We start from the raw sequence: 13124 nt of genomic DNA, 5'->3' as shown, positions 1-13124 counted from the left end.
AAGAAGATTTCCTAGTATAAAGGTTAACTGGACAGGTTTTCTGGCATGAAAGGAGATAAGAGAGAAGGGTTGGGCCCTAAAAACTTGTCCTCCCTGAGCTCACTTTCCTACTTGTAAAGTGAAAGTGATAAAGCCCTCTCCCTTTGGGGGCATTCATGAGAGTGAGCTGGGAAGTACAGATTAAAGCACCATCTAAAGCTGAGACATCTGCTTATCACCATCATCATTATTACTGTTATCATTAACAGCTGCTGGAGCATTCTCAACTTTTCCATGGGTAGTTTATGTTAGGGTGAGACTACAATGGAAAAGTGTAAATAAAAGGAAGACCAAAATGGATTTGTGAAGGTGGAAATAGTCCCCAACACTTACCATATATGGGCACACCTGAGAACCTGGTCCAAAAATCAATTCACATTGTTTATTCACGTTGTAGAGGAGGCCTGGCGGTTGGGGAGGCAAAGAGTAAGGTCTGGATTCAGGTTCGTTAAGTAAACACTCGCCGTAACCAGTGCTATGGAAAGCAGAAAAACACAGATGGTGAGAGCAGTAGCTGAGAGGAGACTCTGAAAGCCTCCAGATGAAAATGAAGGCCTTTTCACCATTTGAATGGTAGAGATGCTCTTGCTTTATATTTTTTTCTTCCCTTTTCATCCAAAGTGAAGTCCAGAAGCTCAAGCTATAATTTTGGTGTACAGTTGTTTGTGGAATCATTGGCTGTGCATGCAACAAAGCCAGTTGCAAATATATAGCTCTGACAGCATTTGTCAAACATGGAGTAAATTTTCAGTTTACTTTTTACCATCTTCTCAATAGACTGAAAACTTCTTAATGCATGGGGCCGTGTCCATTGCAACTGGTGCTTAGTAAATGTTTTTAGATACATGAGTGAGTGAATCAATGACTAGAGCAAGAAACAGCTTAGAATATATGCTTAAAAAAAGTCAACCTCTCTGGTCTTTGACTTGTCTGCAAACAATTCTGGAAAATTCACCCAGTGCATTCTGATTAATAAAGCCCCCCTTGTCCTCGTGGTTGCAAAAATAGATACCAGTGACCTTGGGACAGTCACTTAACCTTCTGAACACCTGGGAGAGAAGAGCAATAAATCTGTGACATGGGGATATCATATAATGTATTTGGATCTTTGAACAGCCTAGCTGGCAACTTAAAAAAATAACATAAGAAAAAGACAGAGAGAGGAGAGAGGGAAACAGAATGTTCTCAACTCAACAACATGGGGTCTGCTGCAATTTTTATCCACCCACATAACCTTTGTGGTCATCTCACTTCTCTGCTCCTTTATAAGCATAAATTTCTAAGTTCAAAGCACATAAATATTTGTGGCCATCATCATGAAATACTCACAGCCCCTCCTGCAAGACCTGGACAGATAGCCTGGTTTTACCAAGAACAAAACAACATTTACATATTCTCTTTAGAATCCCAACCTTTTCTTTAATTCAATCTGTAATTTTCTAAACTCTGGAGAGGATATAAACTGCACAGATGTCAAAAAGATTTTTTTTTTTGCCTCCTCTAAGGAATGCCAACAAAAATAACAACTCAAAAGGAATGCTTGACCCTACATTTTCTTTCCCACAATTAGTTTACTACATGAAGGCCAGACACTAGAAGTCTGTGCTGAAAGTAAGTTCCAGTCTTACTCTAAGAATTCAGTAATATATTTTCGACTGCACTTTGACCACATCCAGGGGTTGGTATAGAAGTTCAGTGTGGGAGCCATGACGTGCTGTGGACTCTTTACTCCTTCTTCTTTGCATTTATTGTTGTCATCATGAGGCATGTTAAACCTAAAGCCAAAGAGACAAAAGTAAGAATGTCAATAAACACCATGGGACCAAGCTGTTCTAACTGCTTTAAGAATGCATTTGCCTAAGAGAAAAACATTCAATTGACTATTGCATTGAGGGAAAGAAGCTGAATCCTGGCGAGCAGAACAAAACTTACTGGACAATTAAAGATGGAGTGTAGAGTCAAACATAATTTTTACTCAATTTAATACAAAGTGCCTTTAATGCCTAAAAAGAGATACCGATTGGGCCATTATTTGGTTCTGTAGAGGCTCTCAACATGCTGTAGTTGGTGCTAGAATACAGTAGTTGGAATTCCTAATAAGCTATTAAAAGCCAATTTATAGAGTCAAGAATTTGGCAGGTTATGATAATGTTGTGAATATAAAGAGTCAGCAAGTATCAAACCATGAAGCCAAAAGCTTTCCAACAAGAGGCTCACTGTGGGTCTTGGCATCTGCTCCTTTCTGGGTCAAGAAGACAAATGCTGTAACTATGTGGCTCTATCATTATAAAGGTATGCAAAGTTCATGCACAATAAAACCCATTAAAGAAGGCACAAGCATGGAAACCATAGGCATGCCAATTCAGCTGGCTTAACTCAGAGATGGCAGGTAGTTTTATGCTTCTTGCCAGCACCAACTGTTGGCTGCTGGCTTCCTGAAAAGTCGGGCACAAAAGGATTCTTCAACTAATCCAGATTCTGCCCAAGGGAAGGCTGTGATGGAGTGCCAGGGTCCTCTCGGGTCTGGGAGGGAACTCAACAACAGCATTAACACATACCTGCCACTCTTGGCTTAGCATAGAAGAAAAATGTGTGCTTGGGGGAAATGGGGCGGGATGATGCTTGGAAGCATTTCTCAATCCTGAAACATCAAACCCATGGGCTTCAGGCCACCTTCTCAGCTCAGGTCATTGTCTACTGGGTAACCATCTCAGAGAGGCTGTCCTGTCTGGGTGACAGCCCCTGCATGTGATGGATTTAGCACCCAGGAAGCAATTGTCTTCACTAGTTCATCTTAAAATTTGGAAATCAGATCAGCTGAACTGCATATCTGCTTCAAACAAAAGTGAAAAGGTGGGATAAAAGCCCATGAAGTCAATTCCATTAATTTCTCTTACATTTAGTATAAACTGTCTGGCTAAAGAGGAGTTTATAAATTAATAGGATATTCTATTTCTTCAAATAGCATACTTTTCTTAGCTATACATTGGTGAGAAATACTAATCACACAAACTCTCTGCCCTTTAATACATTCCAAGCTCTGTAATTTTTCCTGTTCCACTGATGCTTTTTGGAATGCTACTCTATCCTTCATAGACAAATCTACATCTCCTATTCAAAGGTCTAAAGGAATTTACCAGGTTTTATACAAAACAAAAAACCACCCCTCCCCCCCTCTCTTAAACTAAGTTTAGGAAAATCAAAAGCAAGCAGTTTACTTTAATACAGAATTTGTCAGTCTTTACTTTATGCCACTGAGACTTGTGACTGCAAGCAGGGTTAGTCTTAAGAACATATTCATTTAAACCACTTGTCTATAAAAGTTGTTTTCCATATACCATTCTCTTGGAATTAGTTTTTGAGCCCTTATGCTTTGGGAAATGCTGGTGGGACCAGCAGTTTTCAAACTGAGTTGCAAGAAGTTCTTGAGTTTCATGAATGTATTTCAGAAGCCAAAGGTCAGAGAGAAAGCTAACCAAGCAGGACCCTGGAAAACCACTACTGCTAATTGAAGGCCCTTTTTGTTTTCTGATATTAGGTAGCTGACAGTATTTCCTTTGGAGAAAAAAAAGGGAGGCTGTTCTTAAAGTGCTTGAAAATCACTAGTTTAAAAATATACAAATTATATGTTGAATTAAATTGAAGACACCTATCTATGTGCATCATGCTTTAGGCCCAGCACAGTACACTGATGTAAGGCAACTCCAAAAATTTTGAGAAATGATGTTAACTCCAAATAAAGTTAAATTCTGACATGCAAATTGATATATCTCTGTATTGATTTAAAACTCCTTTTGAGAGAATGATTTTTAAAAGGACACAGCATAGTAATTTAATCATTCTTGGGCCTCCGCTGGTGGTGCAGCGGGTTGAGCGCAGCTCTGTGAAGTTGTCCGCAGCCTCTGCAGAGCCGGTTTCAATTCCCGGCCGGCCAGGGAGATTCCCACATGGCGAGGCAGACCTCTCCTGTGTCATCCGCTGCTCCCCTCAGCAGTGTACTTCAGTCTTTCTGCCTGTTCTTTTCCCTGCTCTGTCTCTGGTGAATTCTCTCACCCTCCTACGCCTCTGGCCTATACTCCAGTGCTTGTATAAATAAATAAATCTTTGAAAAATAATAATTTAATCATTCTTGAAAAAAAAAACAGTACAGATCAAAAATCAGAATTTCTAGCCAGTTTATACTGCTCTGCCCCAGGTTTGAGTCAGGCTCTCTCTTGAAAGAACAACCAAAAAAGTCAGTTTCATTATGACCAGATACTAAGTGACTGTAATTAGGAAATGATATCTTCTCAGTATTTTTGTTCATTCTCTTTCCTGAAAGAGGGAATATCACTGTTACTAGAGGTTAAATGTCAGAATTATAGCAGCCATGTGTAACTAGAATCAGGAATGTGATAGGTTTTTGAATATCTTGTGGGCGAGGGCCATGTTGGGGAAGTTCTTAAATAAAGATGTTGTTAGGAAAGTTGTCCAAGCTAGTACATCCTCTACCTCGGTGGATTGGGACAAAGGCCCATTCTTTTAACTCCCTGAGGGGTAACAGAATATTAGGCCTTGGATAGAGAATGTGTGTAGCTAAACCAAAGACACCGTGAGCTATAGCTGATAAGGGTGCATTTACTCATCTTCCTGAAGTCAGTCATTTCTCTCAATTAGGTTTGGAACTCCTCAACCCTGCAGACTCTAAGACCGGAGAAGTATCTCATACCCTCCAAAGTGAACTGAATGCTCACTGACATGAACAAACAGGTTTAGGTCAATCTGAATTAAGTAAAAATATGGAGAGGAAACATACACGTGGCCTAGCTCGTGGGCAATCGTAAAAGCCGTGCTCAAGCCACTATCTTCACTTATAGAGCAACTTCTATAGGGATCACAAATGGTTCCCAGTTCAGCAAGACCTAGTGGAGGGAAAACAAACAAGGGTTCATTTTAAAATGCCATTGTGACTGAGAATGAAAACATGTAGTAAAATTGCTATAGACACAGAAGATACACACGGTCGACTTACCTAAGGTGTCACATTTGTCATGGGCTCTGCAGATATCCTGTCTGAAAGCAAAGGAAACTTAGGGCTTGGAGGACACCAAAGAGCAAATGTCAATACAAGTCAACACTCCAGACCTTCTAGGTGCTGTTCACAGTAGCACCACTTCAGGGAGGGCTGTTACAAAAAACTAACAAAAAGCCAGAGGGTTTGCAACTCAAAGGAGTTTGGAACTTGTTGATTTAAGGATGGAAATGATTGGCAAATCAATAAAATTGGAGGGGGGAAAAAGGATCAAAAGCTATATGGGGAAGTCTGCCATACAGAACAAGCAGAAACCTCCAAAAGAGACTTTCCCTAATATCTTGGGATAAGCAATTCTGTTTTCTTAATGAACCTTCCAGAGAAGGTTCCAAAAGCCTTTCACTTAATTTCATTTAAGAATAGTTGTTGTGACCAACTGTATGAGAGCTATGGACTAGGCCAGGATGCCTCTGAGGGGTCCTGCATAATTTTTAAATGCTTTTGTGTTTGTAACTACCATTTCAAAATATTAACAAGGATGCAAAACAATGGCACTTCACTAACATGAAAAATATTTTTTAATTGTAGATTCCACATTTAAAAACAAAATCCCTATTCCTGACTTCTTGAAAAGTCACAAAAGCTGACAACACTGCACATGTATCCTGCATAGTCATAGCTATCTCTACCTGAAGAGTAGCTCAATCTGAGGAGTAGCTCAATATGAGGAGTAGCTCTCTCTGAAGAGTAGCTCACCCTAAAGAATAGAAACCCATTTATTGTCAGGCCTGCATAGCACATTTATTGCCTCTGGGGCACCAACTGGTTAGTGGTTCTCAACCATGAGTGGTTATGCCCTTCCTCCCAGGGGACATCTGCCAACCTCTGGAGACCCTGTTGGTTTTCACAATTGAAGGCAAGAATGTCAATGGAATATAGTAGAGACCAAGGATGCTGCTAAACATTCTCTAATGCACAACCCTCCATAAACATTCAAGAAACACTGTACTAAGGGCGGCCTACCAGGAATGTATGACCTCACCCCATTACCTTGACCCAAAATAGATTTGAGGAATAAGAAATCCATATACCTTGTTATAAGAACAGCAGTATCATGCTGGATTCCACCTGGATAGTTCTTTTGCCACTGGCAAAAGTTTTTTAATGTTGTCTGGGCATTAAAGGATATGGAAGGTCCTTCCTAAGTACAGAAAATAATTACGGTTGATCCATGGTAGCAACACCAATTAGATATGCCATTTCGGATATAGATAGAAGAAAGAAAAAAAACTTTATTACCTGTTCATTATGAATCACAACTAAGTTCACAATAACAATATTAATTAAATTTCCAATACTTGGGTCTTTATAGATAGAGGCTACCTGCAACCAAGATAAATTTTTCAAAGTTAATTGTGAACTCTGTGTAAGCAATAAGCAATTCACTTCTTACGCTGGGCTCGACTTCTTTTTATGTTTCATGCAACACACGCACTTTGTAGCTCTGAATTTTCATTCTTACAACATTTATTAAACGTCTATTTGTAAAATTCGTAGATGGCAGTTTTAGATAATGAATGCAAACAAGTTTAACCTTCAATGTATTCTCCTTAGAATTTGCATTGTCACGCAACATAACAGTTCTCTGTGCCAAAATGCTGGCTATTAATTTTCACTCAAGCTCTTTTATCCTAGAAGCCCTGGATTGGTGACTTATGGAATTTCACAGTGATAGTGTTTGCTAACATCGCTGCTTCCTCGTACTTCGACCCACTTGTATTCTTGATAACCTGGTAACCCTTAGCTTTTCTTGTTGTTCACTGTTACTGTTGTTAAATGAGAGCTAACATTAAATGTTTTGTATGCACTAGGTCCTTGATAATAACTGCCTATTCATTTGGATTTAATATCCACTGCAAAATTCTGATCTAGGTACTATAATCTCTGCTCTACAAATGAGGAAACTAAGGCTCAGAGCAATGAAGAAACTTGTCCAAGACTATATGACAGAGTTGCACAGTAAAAACTCTCACCTGGTGGTCAATTTGACCTAAATAAAGTCTATGCTCATAACTGAAATCTTTATGACAGGTCTAGATAGAAAAGGAATTGAGACCAAAAAAGGCCTGATTCATTTTTTTCCTTTCTCTCTATCTGGACAAGGCAGGGTGGGGATGGAGGGAGGTGAAAGATGAAGACAGGAGAGGGAGGTGGGGTCAGGCTGTGTTGGGAAGTAGGGAGTACTGGGGAATGGTTCCCAGTAGTGAGGTGTTGTGACAGAAACTTTGTTGGCGCTTTGAGGCGGGAATGCGATGAGGGATAGAGCAGTCATGGAGCAGGTTTGCAAGGCAAGAGTCTGCTACTTGACCAGAAGTTCTTTTGCCACTGATTGAAAGCATACAGTTTAATAAAAGCTGATCATGAGACAATGGTATGAGGAATGAGGTCTGGAGGGGGGATAGGAATATGGGACAAAGTTTTACGAAGGACGGAGAAGTATTTGATGTTATCACAGGCAGGGTTATCCCAAGGCCATCATGGAGACAGTCACATAATCAGGTCAACAGTGGCCCGGGATGCCCGGGCCTGCCTTATGATAGAAGCAAATAGGTCACAGTTGCCCATCAGTGGCCAGCTAGTAGCCAGCTCATAGGCATCCACAGTGAGGGGCAAGACAAGGAGAACCACGGGACAGTGGGAAGGAAGAATCTCTAAAGTAATGTTCCCAGACATGATAGTTTTTCACATCCATTTGGGGAACTTATTAAAAGTAGATTCCCAGGGCCTCCCCTGTGGCACAGTGGGTTGAGCGCAGCGCTGTGAGGCTGTCCGTGGCCTCTGCAGCACCGGTTCGATTTCTGGCCAGCCAGGGAGATTCCCACATGGCAAGGCAGACCTCTCCTGTCTCACCCGCTGCTCCCCTCAGCAGTGTACTTCGGTCCTTCTGCCTGTTCTGCTCCCTGCTCTGTCTCTGATGAATTCTCTCACCCTCCTGCGCCTCTGGCATGTACCCCAGTGCGTGTATAAATAAATAAATCTTTTAAAAAAGTTAAAAATTATTAAAAAAAGTAGATTCCCAATCCAATAAATTAGGATCAAAGTGTTAAAAGGAATGCTATGCTGAGATTTAAAAACAATCAGATTAGATAATGCGGCTTGCTATAAAGCAATCTCCAATATTTCTAGAAAATAGTAATTTCTAAAACTGTACATGAGCATATTCAAAGGAGAATGTTCATGTATGTTTGGAAAAAAGTTGTATATGCATCCATATTTGCTGTAGAAATGTCTGGAATTATAATGTCCAAGATGACAGCCACTGGCCACAAGTGGACACAGAGCACCTGAAATCTGGCTAGTCTGAACTGAGATGTGCTGGGCTTCTGAAGACTTAGAATGAAAAAGTAAAGAAAAAGTTATTTTTTAAATGATACCATCTGGATATCAAATAAATAGGATATTAGTATCCACCTATTTTTTTTATGTGGCTACTAGAAAATTTATAAATTTCATAGGTGGCTTGTATTCTGTCTCTATTAGACAGCGTGGTTAGAAACATGCAAAAAATACCATAATAATGGTTAACCTTGGGAAGGGGCCTGGGAGCCTGGGTACAGAAGGACACTTATTTTTCATTAAAAGACTTTAGTTCTGCTTGATTATTTTTCAAAACATTGTTTTTTCAATCCAAAATGAGAGTATCAAAATAGAGTGAGAGGCTCTTGGGCCTCACCCCAGGGGTACTTAACTAGAACCCCAGAACAGGGAGCACTTGAAAGAACCTCATGGGTGTCCCTGATTCAATACGCGCATCCAGAGTCTTACTGGATCCCCACCTGGCCATGCAAGTTTGTACATAAAAGAGGACCGGTTTTGGGAAGTGGACAAGCTAAAGGTCACATGCAGTCTCTAAGTGAGTTATTAGCTTTACGTGACCATGGACAAGTGACCTAATTCCTCTGAGCCTCAGTTTCTTCTGTATATAATGGGAATGATAATCCTACCTGGAAGAGTTGCCAGGAGGATTAGAAATGATGCCTTTTAAGTAAAAAGCACACTGTCTGACACAGAATAAACATTCAATATTGAAAGCTATTGTCATTATAAAAGACAACCATGAGTAAGTAACCTTATGTTCTCTTCAGCCAGTTGCCTGAATCCTTGAAATGCCAGCCCTGAATGATCTTCCAGAGCACAGGGTGAAAACCATTCCCCAATGACACATTTAGGGACCTTATAAATCACCTTCTTTTAAAAGTACTTACAATTGACATTAAAGTTAAAATATAGTGTTGAAGGTTTGCTCCGTGGTATAAAACCATTCTGTTGTCTGCCACCACCATCACTTCTACAAACCGTGGATAGGATAAAAAGCGTTTTGCTCTTCTGTGGGTCCCTTTTTCCCTCGTGCTGTTGGTCTTGTTACCATAGGCAGAAAGCGCTTTTGTTGCTAAGCTGCTCTTCAATACTGCCACATCATCAGCCAGGCTACGCCTATCTTCCCATTTTCTTGTTCTTGCTTTCCTCTTGTCTTTAGTGTGACTATTTTTGTGTTCTGTAACAAACCAGATGGCATGCATTACATTTCAAGCCACAGCTATTTCATATTAAGTGTTTAATAAGACACATCTTAAAATGATGCCTCTGCAGTCAAATCACATACAAAATCAAGTTCTACACACTGTGGACTCTGCAGGTGAAACTCAATCTGCACTCTAAATGACGAAGGACTTGAAATCAGTTTCCCTGGAAGCATCCATTAATGGTCATTAAAGTATTAGAAATCACACATGAATTTAAGGGAAACAAGTGCATATGATTCTTTTCATTTGGAAACATAAATCTTGCTGGGATTTAAGCAGTTACCCTTCATTGTTCTTTGCCATAGATACAGTAATGGTCACAGAGCTCTAGAGAATGGAAATGGAGACATTTAATATATACTACTTTTGATATTCATTTAAATACAGTTAAAAGAGGTCTGAGAGGTGGGACAGGTTATCAGACAATGCAAAGGAACTACAGAAAATGCATTGCAAGGTATTATTCTATTATTATTCTCAATTATTGTAATGTATGAATAAATAGTAGCACTGCTATTCAATACCTCTGGAATTTTAATTAATTTAATTTCAGGGTTCAGTTAAGGAGATAGATTAAATGCAGAGAGTATGAACCAGCAGCATCTGGGACTGAGATGTATATCAGATTGGCTCTACTCATTTCTGACTCTTGTCTAGGTTCTTAGGCTCTATACGGTCTTACTCCTCAAAGTGTGGCCCAGGGAGCGGTAGCATTGGCAACACTTAGAAGTTTGTCAGAAATGCAGATTCTGGCCACACTCCAGACCTGATGAATTAGAATCTACATTTTAACAAGATCTCCAAGTGATCTGCATTTATAGTAATGTTTTGAGAAGTACTATAGTGTCTCCAACTTGGACTGAAGTTTATATTGCTGGTGACAATACTCAGTTTCAAAGTTATCAACTATACAATAAAAAGAAGATTAAAAGTGACTACCAAAATACATTTTGAGTGAAAAAATAGAATTTAATCAGTTTTCTTGCCATCAACTCATCAACATGATTTAAAACTTTAATGCCACCAGTTTGTAGTTTAAAACACAGGAAACACAATTGTATAACTAAGAAGTATTATCCCTGGCCGGCCGGGGATCAAACTCTTGCTTCAGTGGCTGGCGATAGCTTGACAGTGCTATCTTTAACCCCTGTGCCACCAGGGAGATCACATGGCGCAGCAGACCTCTCCTGCCTCGCCTGCCTGCTGCTCCCCTCAGCAGTGTGTTTCAGTAGATCTTCCTGTTCTGCTCCCCACTCTCTCTGGTGAATTCTCTCATCTCCTGTACCTCTGGCTTACACCCCAGTTCTTGTATGCAAAAATAAAAAAATCTTTAAAAAAATTTTTCTCCTAAGACATACAGAATTAATTAATCCAATAATAGCATAACAAAACAAAAATTGTAAGAGTAAATATCTGACCATTATAGCCAGTTGATGAAACAATCAATTTTGTTCAAGTACAGTGATTCAATAACTGTTAAAATAGTACAATCAGAGCAAACCATCAAGTTTTATGTGGTCCAGCTATAGACAACATCACTAGTTCAACTTCTGTTTCATCGTAGGATTCAGTATTAGATTCTTTTTCTTTCAGTCTTTTTCTCAAGCATATTCATACATGTGTACTAATACCATTTGAGAAATTTGGCTGTCATTACAATTTTCAATCAGCCAATGATTATAGAATAGATACTAATCAAGTACTCATTATGGACCAAGTATTGAACTAGACATTCTTATGAATGTTACCTTATAATTTCTCTCAGACTGACAAAATTATCTCTATTTTACACATGAGGAAAATAAGTCTCAAAGATATTAAGTAATTTATCCAATGCCACATTGCAGGAAGGTATGAGAAATCTGGTATGAATTTCATCAACACCCTAAATAGTGATCTTACTATTAGGTAAAACTTCTCAAGAGGCGAGGACTGAAATGGGCTCACAAAGAATTTAAATTGGGGAAAAAAATTGACTGGAGGGTATTTTCACACAGACAGCTTTTTGTAATAGGTATATGGAAGTATGTTGAAAATTGAAATTTTTTAATACATGCCACTTTTTTTTAAATAAAAAATAATCCTTGTTCAATGCCTTCAGAAAATATTTTAATATATCATAATCTGTAAAATATTACAGATTTTTAAGTTGTTTTTCTATTCTCCATTTCATTAATTTCTGCTCTAATCTTTATTATTTCCTTTTTGTCTTTTTGTTTTAGACTTAATTTTCTCTTCCTTTTCTAGTCAGTGTTTTAAAGTAAATGGTTAGATTATTATTTGAGATGTTTCTTTCTTCTTTTTTTTTTTGTGGGACCCTCGCTGGTGGCCGGGGATTGTGTTTCTTTCTTCTTAAAATAGTCGTTTATAGCTCTATGGTGGCATAACCCTGCTTTAGCTACATGTCCTATGTTTTGGTATGTTGTAGTTTCACTTTCATTAACCTCAAAGTATTTTCCAACTTCTCCTCTGATCTACTGTTTACTTAACACACATTTCTGAGCTTCCAATATTTTTTTTCTGTTAATAATTTCATTCCATCATGGCCAGAGAAGAAACCATGCATTACTTCTATCCTTTAAAATTTACTGATTTGGGCCCCTCTGGTGGTACAGTGGGTTGAGCGCAGCTCTGTGAAGCTGCCTGCAGCCTCTACAGCGTAGGTTCAATTCCTGGCTGGCCAGAGAGATTCCCACATGGCATGGCAGACCTCTTCTGTCTCGCCCACTGCTCCCCTCAGCAGTGTATTTCGATTGTCGGCCTGTTCTGCTCCCCATTCTGTCACTGGTGAATCCTCTCACCCTCCCGTGTCTCTGACCTGTACCCCAGTGCTTGTATAAAAAAAAAATAAATCTTTAAAAAAAATTTACTGAATTTTTTTTTTTTTTTACAGACTACCATATGTCTATTCTAGAAACTTTCAATATGTACCTTAGAAGGGTGCTTACTCTACTACTACTGGATAGAGTGTTTTATAGATAAATGTTAGTGTAGTTAGTTTAGAGTATTGTTCAAGATCGTTATTTCCTTGTTGACCTGTTTGGATATTCTATCCATTATTGAAAGTGGAGTATTGAAATTTCGAACTATTATTATCAATTTCCAACTACTATTATTATTTTCTCCTTCACGTGTGGTCTTCATTTCCGTAAGTTTTTGCTTCATGTATTTTGGTGCTTTATTCTGAGGTGTACATATGCTTCTAATCTTAATATGCATTGACTTTTCATTCATTATAAAGTGCTTTGATAAACTTTATCAGTAAAGTGAAAAAAAAACTTTATCAGTAAAGGAAAATGTCAGTTTGTGAAAAGCAAGTAATACTTAATGACTTCTGTAAATATATTTTGATATAATTTATTGTTTTATTTAGAAAAAAGTATATCTACAGTAAAAGCAAAAAATACTCAGGAAATGCTATACAAAATTCATTCTTTTGACCACTAACAGGTAAAACATGCATTCTCAGAGAATCATCAAAGGCTATTTGA

The 13124-nt window shown here is 38.7% G+C and overlaps 1 protein-coding gene across 2 annotated transcripts in view; it reads right to left on the bottom strand.

The window, feature by feature from the left end:
- ADAMTS9 (ADAM metallopeptidase with thrombospondin type 1 motif 9) overlaps positions 1-13124 on the bottom strand; it is a gene marked incomplete at both ends in the record, with an annotated part of 162465 nt that overhangs the window by 123020 nt on the left and 26321 nt on the right. Inside the window, 7 exons of one of the 2 annotated variants that reach the window (XM_084248298.1) lie at positions 373-514; positions 1668-1814; positions 4835-4940; positions 5051-5091; positions 6142-6251; positions 6350-6433; positions 9316-9605. In XM_084248298.1, coding sequence (XP_084104424.1) covers positions 373-514; positions 1668-1814; positions 4835-4940; positions 5051-5091; positions 6142-6251; positions 6350-6433; positions 9316-9605 — 920 coding nt within the window. The remainder of the gene's footprint in view (positions 1-372; positions 515-1667; positions 1815-4834; positions 4941-5050; positions 5092-6141; positions 6252-6349; positions 6434-9315; positions 9606-13124) is intronic. The other variant, XM_084248299.1, reaches the window with a different exon arrangement.

Source organism: Talpa europaea, assembly GCF_964194135.1.
Source record: "Talpa europaea genome assembly, chromosome: 11".
NCBI lineage: Eukaryota > Metazoa > Chordata > Mammalia > Eulipotyphla > Talpidae > Talpa > Talpa europaea.
Note: the sequence above shows the minus strand (reverse complement) of the source record. Positions and strands in the feature narration are given on the sequence as shown.